This window comes from Rosa rugosa, chromosome 3, assembly GCF_958449725.1.
Source record: "Rosa rugosa chromosome 3, drRosRugo1.1, whole genome shotgun sequence".
Classification (NCBI taxonomy): Eukaryota; Viridiplantae; Streptophyta; class Magnoliopsida; order Rosales; family Rosaceae; genus Rosa; species Rosa rugosa.
In genome coordinates, this window is record NC_084822.1 from 15,522,432 (window position 1) to 15,535,885 (window position 13,454).

The 13,454-nt window shown below is 39.3% G+C and overlaps 1 protein-coding gene across 3 annotated transcripts; it reads left to right on the top strand.

Annotated features, from left to right (window-relative positions):
- Window positions 1-7,879: 7,879 nt before the first annotated feature.
- On the top strand, window positions 7,880-12,694 carry LOC133741106 (putative proline-rich receptor-like protein kinase PERK6). 3 transcript variants are annotated; one of them, XM_062169044.1, is made up of 9 exons: window positions 7,880-8,008; window positions 8,247-9,248; window positions 9,829-10,344; window positions 10,426-10,512; window positions 10,700-10,770; window positions 10,970-11,046; window positions 11,163-11,310; window positions 11,565-11,726; window positions 12,024-12,694. In XM_062169044.1, exons 2-9 carry the CDS (start codon window positions 8,336-8,338, stop codon window positions 12,252-12,254), a joined length of 2,205 nt encoding a protein of 734 aa, XP_062025028.1. In that variant the 5' UTR covers window positions 7,880-8,008; window positions 8,247-8,335; the 3' UTR covers window positions 12,255-12,694. The 3 variants fall into 3 exon arrangements, with proteins under 3 accessions (XP_062025028.1, XP_062025030.1, XP_062025029.1); XM_062169046.1 differs by having other exon boundaries at window positions 9,835-10,344; XM_062169045.1 differs by lacking the exon at window positions 7,880-8,008 and adding an exon at window positions 8,009-8,146.
- Window positions 12,695-13,454: the final 760 nt, after the last annotated feature.

The following is a 13,454-nucleotide window of genomic DNA, read 5'->3' on the forward strand; positions in this document are numbered from 1 at the left end:
ATTTGGTGTGGGTTACAATCTTTGGTAATCCTCTGATTCTATCTCCGACGATGAATTTCACTCAAGGGCTTGACGCTTGATCTTGAGTCGTACGATGGTCACGAGAGTTGACACGTGACGAACGTTTTGTCTTGAGGTTGGTGAGGAACCGGCTATTTCACAGCTTGATGGTTCTTCACGAGCTTGGGAGGCTTCTGAAATTTTGAGAGTGTTTTCTTCTCTCTTTTTTGGCTGAACTCCTCTTTCTCTTTTGCCTTCGTTGCTCTGTGGGTGCTTGTATCCTCTCAAGCAGTGACAACTTTCGAGGGACTACCTCTGATTTCTTATTTTCTTCATTGGAAGATGACAACCTATTGAACACAGAAGCTTGAGTGGTCGTTTGGGTGATGCGATTGAAAACTGAGATTCGGCTTGTTGATGTGTCGACACGATCAAATACATAAACTCAAGGCGCCAATTCATCAACTTGTTCAGGCACTGCAACTTGAGAATTAGGATGAATGCGATCAAATGCCGAAACGCGAGAGGCAGATTTAGATTCCTGAGTCTCTTCTTCTATTACTTCGACACTGATGTGTTGCGTGCTTGCCTTCGCAACTTTTCATCTTCCTGAAATTTTGATTGGTTTGCCTGGTACAAAACCAAGACCTGCTTTAGCAGGGTCAGCTGTGCATCCTTGGTCTCTCAACCTCCTTTGAGATTCATTAAGCTCATGCACCTTTTTACCAGGGATAACTTGGTCACCTTCCTTGCTTGACGAACCAAAGTCATATCCGGCCTTTGCTAGCAGCTTGTAAGCGTTAGGATCAAATCCTTCCTTTGTCCTTTTGTCAGGAAGTGTCCCATGCTCTGTCTTGCCTTGAATTGGTTTGACAAACCCCTTTAGCGGCTGGTTGGTGGGAGTTGCATTGCTCAACTTCGTCAACGGTATGATTGATGTTTCTTTTAGCAATTCTACGTCCTTCTCATCTAGCTTTTGCGGACGTTCTTGCTCATTTGCCTCCACAAAAGGAGATTCCCCTTCTTTTCGCCTAGACTTTGGCACATAACGAAGGACTGGAGCAGAGGAGTTGATTTTGTTCTTTGAAGCTGCCACATTAGTTTCCAATGAAACTTTACGTGGTTCCTCATTGCGACTTCTCGCCATGCTGGATTCCACTTCCTTACTACTCATTTCTGCAGTTTTCCCTGTAGAGGGTACTCCAACTGGGAGAACTTCCTTTACTGTTTCATCATCCATGTAGAACTTGGAATCCGCAAAGTAAGATTCAGCTTCGGTGAATGGTTTAGTATCACCTGCTACCGTTTTTACTCCGCCATCGTAGAACTTGAAGCATTGATGAAGAGTGGAGGGGACGACACCATTTTCGTGAACCCACGGTCGTCCCAACAATAAATTGTAGAAGGTATTTGCATCGATCAAGTGGAACAAAGTGTTCGACTTCATTTCTCCAATTGTCATATCCACTCTGATCATCCCTATGGCTCTTTGCCCCCCTTGGTTGAAGCCTTGAATCATGAGACGGCTTCGAGACAACTCTTCCACATTGATGCCAAGCTGTTTCATAGTCGACCTAGGCATGATGTTTACAGCGGACCCTCCGTCTACAAGCATGCGGTTTAGCTTTTGATCTCGCACATACCCTGTCACGAAGAGAGGTTTATCGTGCGACTTAGAGCCTAACTGAAGATCTTCATCTGTAAAGTGAATGGCATCACAATCTGCAACACACTGACACATTCCTTTGGTTTCACCTTGTTAATCTCTGTGGAGTACTTGCCTACATTGATCAGCACCTGTACCAAAGCACATCTTGCCGATTTTGGCAATTGTAGTAGATCAGAAATGCTGAAGTGCAATGGCAGGCCTTCTAGCTGCTTCAACACCTCATTCTCTTCTGACGTTTGGTTCGTATTGACCGTGCTTGACTCAGCCTTGGCAGAATCCTTCGAACCAATTTCGTAGTTTGTTGTCATGTGGGTAGCTTTCACCTTTTCTTGTTTGTTGCCTCTCTTGGGAAAGACTTTTATTGATGAAACCACACTATGGGGTCTTCGAAAGGAAGGATTGCCCCTCTCTTTGACAAATCTTGTCCCACCTTTCTCGAGACGCTGATGACTTTCTTGTGATTGATTGCATTTTGCTTGAGTGATAGGTAAACATGGCGATGGACTCTTGCGTGCCTTCTTTCGAGTAACAAGTATCCATCCCTCGTCATCGACAACTGAGTCAACTTTGGGGGTAGCAACAGATGCGAGGCTCGCTTGCTGGGTTGGCTTGACTTCCTTTAACTTTGACTTTATGCATGGTTTTCTCGAAAGATGATATGGTGCTTTCATTGGAATAGAAGGCAACGGGGCCGGCTTGAATGACCCAAACACGATGGTAGTGCAGTTTACCTCAGCAACATCATCGACATCCAACTCAATCCTCCTTTGTTTGGCGAGATTCATTATTAAATCTTTCAGAACGAAGCATTTCTCAACTAGGTGACTGACAATTCGGTGGTATCTGTAGTATTTCGGGTCCTTGACACGATGCATTTCCTCGGGCCGCTTGCAATCTGGGAGCTCTATCACCTTCTTCTCAAGTAAATCTTTCAACATGCCTGCCACGTCAAAATCTGGGAAGGGATATGTCTTTTGTTGCCATTCCTTCAATGAACGCTTTGTTCTGTCGTAGGTGTGAGTTGGCTCTGCTTTCTTAGCCTCCTTATCTCTTGTAGAGATTTTGATTGGGGTAATGTTGACGGCCATCGATTCTTTTGAAGATTTCTTCGGCTCCTTGTCAATCTTGCTTCCGAAGACCTTGTCTTTCCTTTGGTCAACAATTGACTCTTTCTTCCCTTTATGGCTAGCTATACTCAACTCCATGTCGTGTGCTCGCGTAGCCAGCTCTTCAAACGTATGGGGCTTGATTCCCTGTAGGATGTATAGCAAATCAAAGTGCATGCCTTGGATGCACATTTCCACTGCAGATACTTCTGATAGTCGATCTTTGCAATCGAGACTCAACGAACGCCACCTATTGATGTAATCAACTGCGCGTTCATCCTTCCATTACTTGGCACTAGTAAGTTCCATCATGCTCACTGTGCGTCTCGTGCTATAGAAACGATTCAGGAACTCGCGCTCCATTTGATCCCAACTGTCGATCGACTCAAGTTCCAGATTTGTGTACCATTCGAAGGCGTTACCTTTTAATGAACGAACAAACTGCTTAACAAGATGATCTCCCTCCGTTCCAGCATTGTTGCAAGTCTCGACAAAATGAGCAATATGTTGTTTTGGGTTGCCCTTCCCCTAGAATTGCTGAAACTTGGGTGGCTGGTATCCATATGGCATCCTCAGGCTGTCTACTCTTTTTGTGTATGGCTTGGAGTATGTGAGAGAATCACGAGAGGGACCTTCATATTGAGCTCTAATGGAGTTGTTGATCATGTCTTGCAGCTGCTGGACGGACAAAGAACCAAGTAGGCTTTCACCGTCCTTGTCATTTGCCTTTGAAGTTTCTTCTTGTTTGTCTTTGTCATTCTTGTATGGAACCTTAGCAGAATCCTCATCATTTTTTTTCTCGAGCCTGCTCCAAAGTTGAGCAATCTGCATATCTTTTTCTTCGACGGTATTAGTGAGCTTCTGAACCGCCTCCATCAAATTAGCTATCTGCTCTTCGAGCGTGGTTGCCCTAGTCATCATGACTTGCATTGCTGAGGGGTGAGACTCACCATCTAACTGCATCCCAGAAGTGGCATTTTCTTCAGCATCAGGACTTCCATGGTATGATCCGGTGCTTGAGTTGTCATCAAAGGCAGGTGAGAACGACCGTTCCCTTGATTGTATATTTGGAGCTTGTCTCTCTTCACTTCGAGGGACATGTTTCCCTACCCCTAAACTTTCCAGGGTGATGATTGGTTGGCGAGGCTTAGAAGGCAAAGCCACAAATGTTGTAGGCTGAATCTTTGCCATGCTTCGGGTGAAATGACCAGATGAGTTACTGCTCGATTTCGAGGTCGTTGTCTTGGATTTGTTTTTCGGGATGGCTTGAGTGTTCTTGGAAGCCATTACTCGAACAGATTTGTTTGAAATCGTTTTATGGAGAAGGAGATGAGAGGCAAAGAGGTCCCACTGGGCGTGCCAATTGTAAACACGGGAATTTGAAACCAAACAGAATGCAGACACGTGTACAAAAATAATAATTTTATTAATTAGAATTTGGTGTGGGTTACAATCTTTGGTAATCCTCTTATTCTATTTCCGACGATGAATTTCACTCAAGGGCTTGACGCTTGATCTTGAGTCGTACGATGGTCACGAGAGTTGACACGTGACGAACGTTTTGGCTTGAGGTTGGTGAGGAACCGGCTATTTCACAGCTTGATGGTTCTTCACGAGCTTGGGAGGCTTTTGAAATTTTGAGAGTGTTTTCTTCTCTTTTTTTTGGCTGAACTCCTTCTCTTGATTTGAGAGGGAGTATTTATAGTGTCGGCGTCTCTCTCAATTTGGAATGCCTTGATGACACGTAATTAATTGCATTTTTCTTAATAGCATAATTGAATCAATCAGCCTCAATTAATTGATTTAATCATGACCATTAAGGAATTTAGCCAATTAATTTGATGACTGATTTTAATTGTATTTCATTAATAACATAATCAAATCAATCAGTTTTAATTAATCGATTTAATCACGACTATTAAGAAATTTAGCCAATTAATTTGATGGCTGATTTTCATCATGATTATCAATTTAAATAAATTGACATCCAATCAGTAGACCAATCAGCAGACGAAATTTAATACTTGATTTGACTCGGAATCAATTGATTTAATTTGATTGATCCGCTTTAATATCAACTGATTTAGTCAGAACAAATTCATTTATTGTCGTCAGTTTTTTTTTATGCCGCCATGTGTCATTCTCGGAGTCCATATGGTTTTACTGACTCACGAGCCACGCGTACATTTTGGTGGGACTGCATGCCAACTAAATTTGGTTGGTCATCATTTCAAGTGTGGACTAAATTATTTAATAAATTTTATTTTCATTAAATTTTTGGTGTCTACAGCCATACATGTTGTGATCATATTACCATGCTAGCATATCGTTCCGCCTTTCGAGACAATATGACTACGACCTTCGTGATGGAGTCACAAAAGCCTTTTTCACCTTTGTGTTGATGTGGTGCTGCCTTATTGGCGGCATCACGATAACCTAGTTTCTTTTCCGCCTCGATGGCTTGAGGGTACCGGAGTATGGGAGTACATATTAGCCTGGGAGGCTCACTTGTATAGCTAATACTTATTCCCCTTGTTTTACTTTTTATTTAACTACTAGGGCTAGTTCGATTTTAGTTAACTAGCGGGGCTGACCCTATTTTACGAGTTTTCAGTTTCTTTGAATGGTGGATTCTTTCTTTGCCTTAGTTTACTTTCCTATTTGACCAGTGGGACTGGTTCAGACTAACAAGTCATCGAAATTCTCCGTTTTCTTTTGCTACTTGACTAGCGGGGCTAGTCGGTCACAAAATTTATTTTCTTTGAAATATTTTCTTAAACAATTGCATGCATCGTTAATTTTTATAAACTTTTTCAAAGTGGGAAAGTATTAAGTTCTTGTTTTCGTTTTATTTACGATTATTTATTTTTGTCCACTCACGCTAACGTTTTTAATTACTTTCCCCTGGGCCATTCGGTTTCAAATGTTTAATTTGCAGATTAGCTGGTTCGGCATAGTAGGATTCGAGGCATATGATTAGCTGATGTTGTACTATATTGTAGGTTACTTATTTAATCTACGTGTAAATTGGATTTAATTTTTTTTCCTCCTTTAGCTCTGATAACCTCTGGGATTAATGTTTTTAAGTCGGGAGTTGTATTCGTATTTTTGGAGATATGTTAAATTTCAGGTACTTAGTTGACTATTGTGGAAGTGTTGAACTTGTTTTTACTTAGATGTGGAGTTGATATGATTTGGGGAGCAGGGTGGCTCCAGAAGAATAAGGGTAGTTTTTAATTAGAAATGTGTATTGTGTTTTCTACAGGTCTTTGTATAGTCCATCTTTAAGGGTGATTCTGCTGAACTTTTGGTAGAGTTATCCTTAAAGGTGGGCCGTATAGGGCCACCTTGAATTTCAGGGTGAAATGCAGGACGGGTCCTGTCAGGGCACTCATGTCCAAATAGTCACATGTATGCATAATTGGTCAATATAAGAGACTAGCAAACAAACCCGCGCGATGCCACTGCACTTTGTTATGCCTCTACATTGTTGTTTCTACTAAATATTTAACAGAATCGAGGACTTATAGCGCAAAGTCTTTTCCTTAATTAAGACACATGTTTTGTTCATGTTTTGTCTGCAATGATATATGCAACTATATTACATACATGAACAGATCAAAGATAAAGTTGGCAAGACTTTCGTAAGCGCTCCAAATCTATCAAACTCAAACCATCGAATTAAGAGCATTAGTTCAAATAATCTGAATTGTAACAATCACTAAAAGCAGAAGTGCGCATCTAAGCTCCTTCAACTGAATTGTGGTACCTCAGATGATGTATTAGCCAATCCAAAGGCTGCCTCAATTCAAACTCTCCAGAAGACCTTGGAATCAAAGAACAAAACTTCATAAACTACTCTCCTCATGATACATGACTCCACAGCTAATATAACTATGAATTTAATTATACCTTGGAGTCAATGAGAAAGTAATGCAGAGCATTAACAATAGAAAATGGAAGCTGAGGTAAGGATTCAAGCATTGCAATTGCTTGTGCTGGAGCAACAACATCTTTGTCCTTCTCCAATTGATTAATCTGATGGCAACCACCACCATAAAATAATCAATGACCAATACACTTATCTAAAATAAAAAAACCACTCAATTTCTTGCTCATTTCTTCACATTTTCTCAGCCACCAAAACAAAAACGGAAATTTCAAAAAGTATATATATATACTACGCACAGTTAGAGGCAGAGGATAAGAGTTGAGAATCGAATTACGAAAAAGCTTAACAATTTAGAGAGTCTGACACTGAAAGCCTAAAACCTTTTGAAGCACTTCCCTCTGGCCCTCTTGTAGATGTAGTTCCCTCTGCCTGATAATCAATCCGGGCATAAAGGGAATCACCGAGATATCGAACGAAAAACAAAACCGTTTAGAAAAGAACCCCTTTCGTCCTCTCCCTCTTTCCCACTCTCTCACTTTGTGCTAATCAAAGATGCAGCTGTTTTCATTCAGATCAAACACGCAGAGCGTAACCAAAGCCACTCGGCCAAAAGACTGCGGACAGCTGTGGGGACAATCAAGCAAAAGACCAAAAATGTCAGGGGCAAAACAGTTTCATTTGTCTTTTTGTGGATTGGGTTTTAGTATAGTTATAATTCGTTCTATACAATTGTGTGAAGACACATGAGCGTGTGACGTCCCAGAAATATTAAATAATATTATTTTATTTTTGTCAAGCTAAATATGATTATTGTTATTTCAGTAAAGCTAATTGAATAATAGTTACATGATTATTGAAACTGAGCACTCATGTCCAAATAGTCACACGTATACATAATCCGTCAATATAAGAGATTTGTTGAATACAATCGTTGTACCAGACACATGAGCGTGTGACCCAGAGAGATTGAATAATATTATTTTGTTTTTTGTAAAGCTAAATATGATTATTGTTATTTTTGGCTAGAAGTTAGCTATGTATTTGTGTTTGTTAATGTACACAGATGTCATTAACATAACTTCAACAGAAGTTGTGAAGTCTCCTTGGGGTTGTTCTATGCCAAAGAAAAGTGCATGGTGGTTTCAAAAATAGCAAAAATGAGGATGAAATTCACTTAAAAATAGAAGTTCAGGAAGAAAATAGCCCAAGTTTTATCGGAAGATGATCTGGGAGAAGGAGGACCACGGTTTCTTTGTTCTAGAGTTTAATTATTACCATGCAACATCATTTCTCCTCTCCCTCCTTTGAGAATCCCCTCCCCTGCATGCCCTTCTTCTTTAGGTAAAACCTTTCTGTCTCAATCATTACAGCCACATGCACCTAACTATTCACGGATGCACTACACTATACAATACCAAGAACAACTTGATTTAGTTTGCACATTCATGCCATGCATTATGTGTATATGATCAATCAAAGGTTTTTTTTTTCCTATTTCATTTGAATTGATTTGTTTTCTATATTTCATGATAAAATGTTCTTTTCAATACAATTTCGTGTTTGAATGTTGTGGTTATAGGGGTCATCAGGTTCCACTTTAATCGAAGGAGCGGCGGGGGTTTCTCCGGCACCGTCCCACGATAATATTGGTCGGGAGCTCCTCCACAAATGGCGCCTTCATCTAATGATTCGTCATCATCGAATTCTAAACAATCCTCATCAACTTCTCCATCATCATCGTCATCTTCGAGCTCAAACTCTACACCATCTAATCAAGGGAATGGTAACTCTGAAGGCAACAATAACAATTCTGGAGGTAATAGCAATAACAATTCAGGAGGAAACAACAACAATTCTAGTGGGAACAACAATGGAAACGACAACTCTAGTGGGAATGGTAACTCTGGAGACAACAATGGGAACAAAGATTCAAGTGGGAAAAACAATTCTAGCGGGAACAGCAATTCTGGGCAGAACAACAACAACAACAACAACAACAATTCTGGACAGAATGACAACAGTAATTCTGGACAGAATAACAACAACAATTCTGGACAGAGCAGCAATTCTGGGCAAAATGGCAACAACAATTCTGGGCAAAATGGCAACAACAATTCTGGGCAAAATGGCAACAGCAACTCTGGACAAAACAACAACAACCAGAACAACAATGGCAACCAAAATAACAACGGCAACCAGAACAAAAACAACTCTGGACAAAATAATAACAATAACTCTGGACAAAACAACAACAACAACAACAACAATGGCGGGAATGGTAACTCACAGTCATCCCAAGGGAATCATCCACCACCACCACCACCACCACCCAAATCGCCCAGCAATTATTGGCATGCACCTCCACCACCGTCCAAAAAGTCCCCTCCAGCACCACCAGCTCTATCTAATAAAGACAATAAATCATCGTCCAGCTCACCTTCCTCGCCACTCATAATAGGACTTGCAGCTGGAGCAGGACTGTTGTTTGTCCTGGTTTTTCTTTTTTTGGCATGTTCTAGAAGGAGGAAGAAGCGACAGTCCTCACACCTCATGGATAACCCTGATCCTTATCGTCCTAATGGTATGTACTACTTTATAAACTTCAACTTTCAAAAGCCTTTACTCAATTAACATTGGTATGATTTTGGACTCCCTTGTAAAAAAAATTTATCTTCATTTGAATGATAACATATTAAAATAATTATTGCTAATTTGGCCATTAATTTTCACACAACACAGATGAAGTAATAGGATTTACTGATCTATAAAAATTAATATGATAAATTTAAAATTTCATAATCGATCTTGTTTGCTTATAATGTAAAAATAAATACTAAATGCTAGAAAAACAAATGAGATTCACTAGGCCAGATGTAGATTTATTAAACACAGATCATTAGTAATTAAATAATTAATCCTTGGGACATTTCATAATAATTACTTGAAGCACCAAAAGTAATACTTATATATAGGTATTATCTACAAATTGTACTCTCTTTTTTGTTACATATGAGCAGATTCAACTCTTGATTATTCTGACGACCTTTCAGTCCCTTTTCTCACCAAGGGCTTAAGGAGACAAGTTGATGTATTTGGAAATATAAAGTTATAATGAAATTGTTGATGCGAAAATATTTCAATCTTAACTAATGTGAATGTAGGAACAGGAAGTGAATACTGGCAAAGTGGAGCGTACAAACCCAATGAGCACGTTATGAACATGCCTCCACCTTCTGCATTATCTGGTTGGACTAACACAGGAGTGCATCAGCCACCCATGATTAGCAGCGAGATGAACTCCTCCAACTTCTCAGGCCCTCATGGCCCTTTACAACCCCCTCCACACCCTTCAGTGGCTCTCGGGTTCAACACGAGCACTTTCACTTATGATGACTTAGCAGTTGCGACTTCAGGGTTCTCCCAGGCCAAATTGTTGGGTCAAGGTGGGTTCGGATATGTGCACAAAGGGGTATTGCCAAATGGTAAAGAAATTGCTGTGAAAAGTCTCAAAGCAGGAAGTGGCCAAGGAGACCGAGAATTCGCAGCAGAGGTTGAGATTATTAGCCGTGTCCATCACCGCCACCTTGTCTCGCTTGTGGGATATTGCCTTAACGGAGACCGAAAATTGTTGGTTTATGAGTTTGTTCCAAATAACACCCTTGAGTTCCACCTTTACAGTATGTGCATATACCCTATATATCTCTTAGATTTATCAACTTATTTAGAATTATTCAAAATGATCTATTTATTTTTTCTAGATAAGAATCGTCCACCATTGGATTGGGCCTCGAGGGTCAAGATTGCGTTGGGATCTGCTAAAGGACTTGCTTACTTGCACGAAGATTGTAAGTGTTTCATTTCTTTAAATCTTGATTTTCCGTAAACCTAATTTGCCTCTAAGCTTAATACGTATCATGTGTTCTAACACATTATTTACACTGTTTTCTAAATTGACTCTCATATGACAATCAATGAGTCACCAAATTTTGATAGACCATCATGTTATTTCTAATACATTATTCATATTTGCAGGTCATCCAAAGATTATCCACCGTGACATTAAAGCAGCAAATATTTTAATTGACCATCACTTTGAAGCTAAGGTACCTTTAGTGATTTAGATTTTATTTTCTCTAAAATGTGAAGCATAGAAAAATTTTAACGTTTATTTTCTTTTATTTTTTTAATAAAAATATAACTTTTACCTAAAAAATGTAACTATATCTAAGAATTTTTTGTATTGGCTGGTAACTAGTTCTTCTCTAATTCACATACATACATATAATACACTATATATTTCAGGTGGCAGATTTTGGGCTAGCAAAGCTAAACCAAGAAAACGTCACTCATGTGTCTACTCGTGTCATGGGGACATTCGGGTAAGAAACTAAATCAAGTAATTCTCAGTTCCTTTGTATGATTGTCTAATTTTTACAATTAAACCATGAAGAAAAGATAAATCAATACGATGGAAATTAACAAAAGATGCCCATAGGTACTTGGCTCCTGAATACGCATCGAGTGGCAAGTTGACTGAGAAGTCTGATGTTTTCTCATTTGGTATCATGCTTCTCGAGCTGATTACTGGACGACGCCCAGTGGACACCACTGGAGAATATGAGGAGGACACCTTAGTAGACTGGGTTTGTACACTGTGTCTCATTCATAACAATTTTGATGACTAGAGAATGTAAATTAAATCGTAGTAGATTGATAGTTTGATGATCTGTGTCATGTTGTCTCACAAGAAAAATAATTGTTTTGCAACTCCTTAGTGTTTGAAACTTTTTTTGTTTTTGTTTTTTTTTTTGGTCTGAAAGATCATTTCATAATTGGGTTGGAAAGTAATATAATTACTGAAATTGAACTAAAATTTGAAGTAATATTTGATTTACAGGCTAGGCCTTTGCTATTGAAAGCAATAGAGGATGGGAACTACAGTGAGTTAGCTGATCCACGACTAGAAAATAAGTATGATCAGGAAGAGATTGCACGCATGGTTGCATGTGCGTCAACAAGCGTTCGGCATTCTGCAAAAAAGCGACCCAAAATGAGCCAGGTAATAAAAATGTGTAATTAGTTATCTCCTTTAATTAATTTATACTAGTTACTTAGCTTAACATATACTATTAATTGGCCTACTTTCTCTAAACTCTGGCGCTTAGTCTAATATAGTATCATTCATCATGCTAAGTCCATGATTTTACTCTCTAGCCTCGATCTCTAGGAGGAGGATGCATGAGAGAGAGAGAGAGTGTGTGTGTTAGCTAACTTGATATACATTATTGACCCATATATTGGTTTTTGAACGTTTAATGCTTGTTTAACAATATATATACGTATGGTTTTTTAACAGATTGTACGAGCACTAGAAGGAGATGTGTCGCTAGAGGACTTGCATGAAGGAATAAAACCTAGTCCCAGTGCTTTATTTGGTGGCTCTAATACTAGTTCTGAGTTTGATTCCGACTCATATAATGCTAACATGAAGAATTTTAGAAAGACGACATTGGGGGAAAGCCAAGACTATCCAAGCAGCGAATATGGGAACACCTCTAATAGCGAAGAGATGGTCAAGAAAGTATAAAGGAGTCCCGAGCTTCACTAGTAATTAAACTCCACTTTCCAAAATAATTGACAATACTTAATTTGGAGTATATATATATAGACATCAAGATTGATCGATTGATCGAGGTTGCATTGTCTAAAACATCAATCCTTCTATTCATGTCAAAAGTGGTGGACATTTTTGTATTCACCACAAACTGATCACTAGGTACGCACCTCCAATTAAGCGTGTATAAAAAGATGGTGGTAGAGGTTATGAGGTTCCTAAACATGGTCATTGATGGAGGGAGTTGTAACAAGACTGGAGGTAGAAGTTTTGATTTCCCAAATTAAGATGACCATTGATGGAGTGAGTTCTTTTTTCTTTTATTTTTCTTTGTTTGGAATATGGTTGAACCTAGCTATATGCATCTGTTTGTATTTACTTTTAATATAAAAAGCACAGATTTGTTCAAATAATTAAGTAGATTTGGTTGTATTTTTTTTTTTTAGAGAAATAGTTAACTAATATTGAAGTTCAGTAAAATTATACATAATGACCCGCTCAGTAGAGCTGTCAGATAGAGTCACTACCAAAGTAATTCGACCTTTTTAAAGAACTAATAAGCATATCCAGAAGCTACCCTACACTACCTACAAGAAAATAAAAATGTAGGCTTTGTGGGTAACCCTGGCGACATTCCTCAAACGTTAAGACCTACAGACTTCCCCTTTAAAAAAGAAGAAGTCCTTACAAAATTAAATAACAAAAAATAAAACATGCCAACTAGAGCCCAAATCGCCCAGTACCATTTGGTCTAGTGGCATACCGCATACGTCTCCCCTTTGTAAGTGGGAGGTTGTGAGTTCGACTCAGAAAAAACTAGTTGTTGATATGATAAAAAAAAAAAACTAGAGCCCAAGTCTCCAACCCATTGCCCAAGGAAAAACCTTATACCAAACAACTGCTAACACATTGGCATCAGTGCGTAGCCTCCTTGACATCGCTCTAATCGCTAGATCTGTCAACCATCCACCGTCGCCTCATCACCCGCCGCCTCGCTATTGATCACCTTCGTGTTGGCGTCCCCAGCTACCCCCAGCACCGATAATTCGCTCAATCCAGGCCATCAAGCTACACCAATCACCATAACAGATGCATGAGCACCACCGTTGTTGAAACCAAAAAAAAAAAAAATTCAAAAGCCCATAAAGAAAAAAAAAAAAAAAAAACATTTTC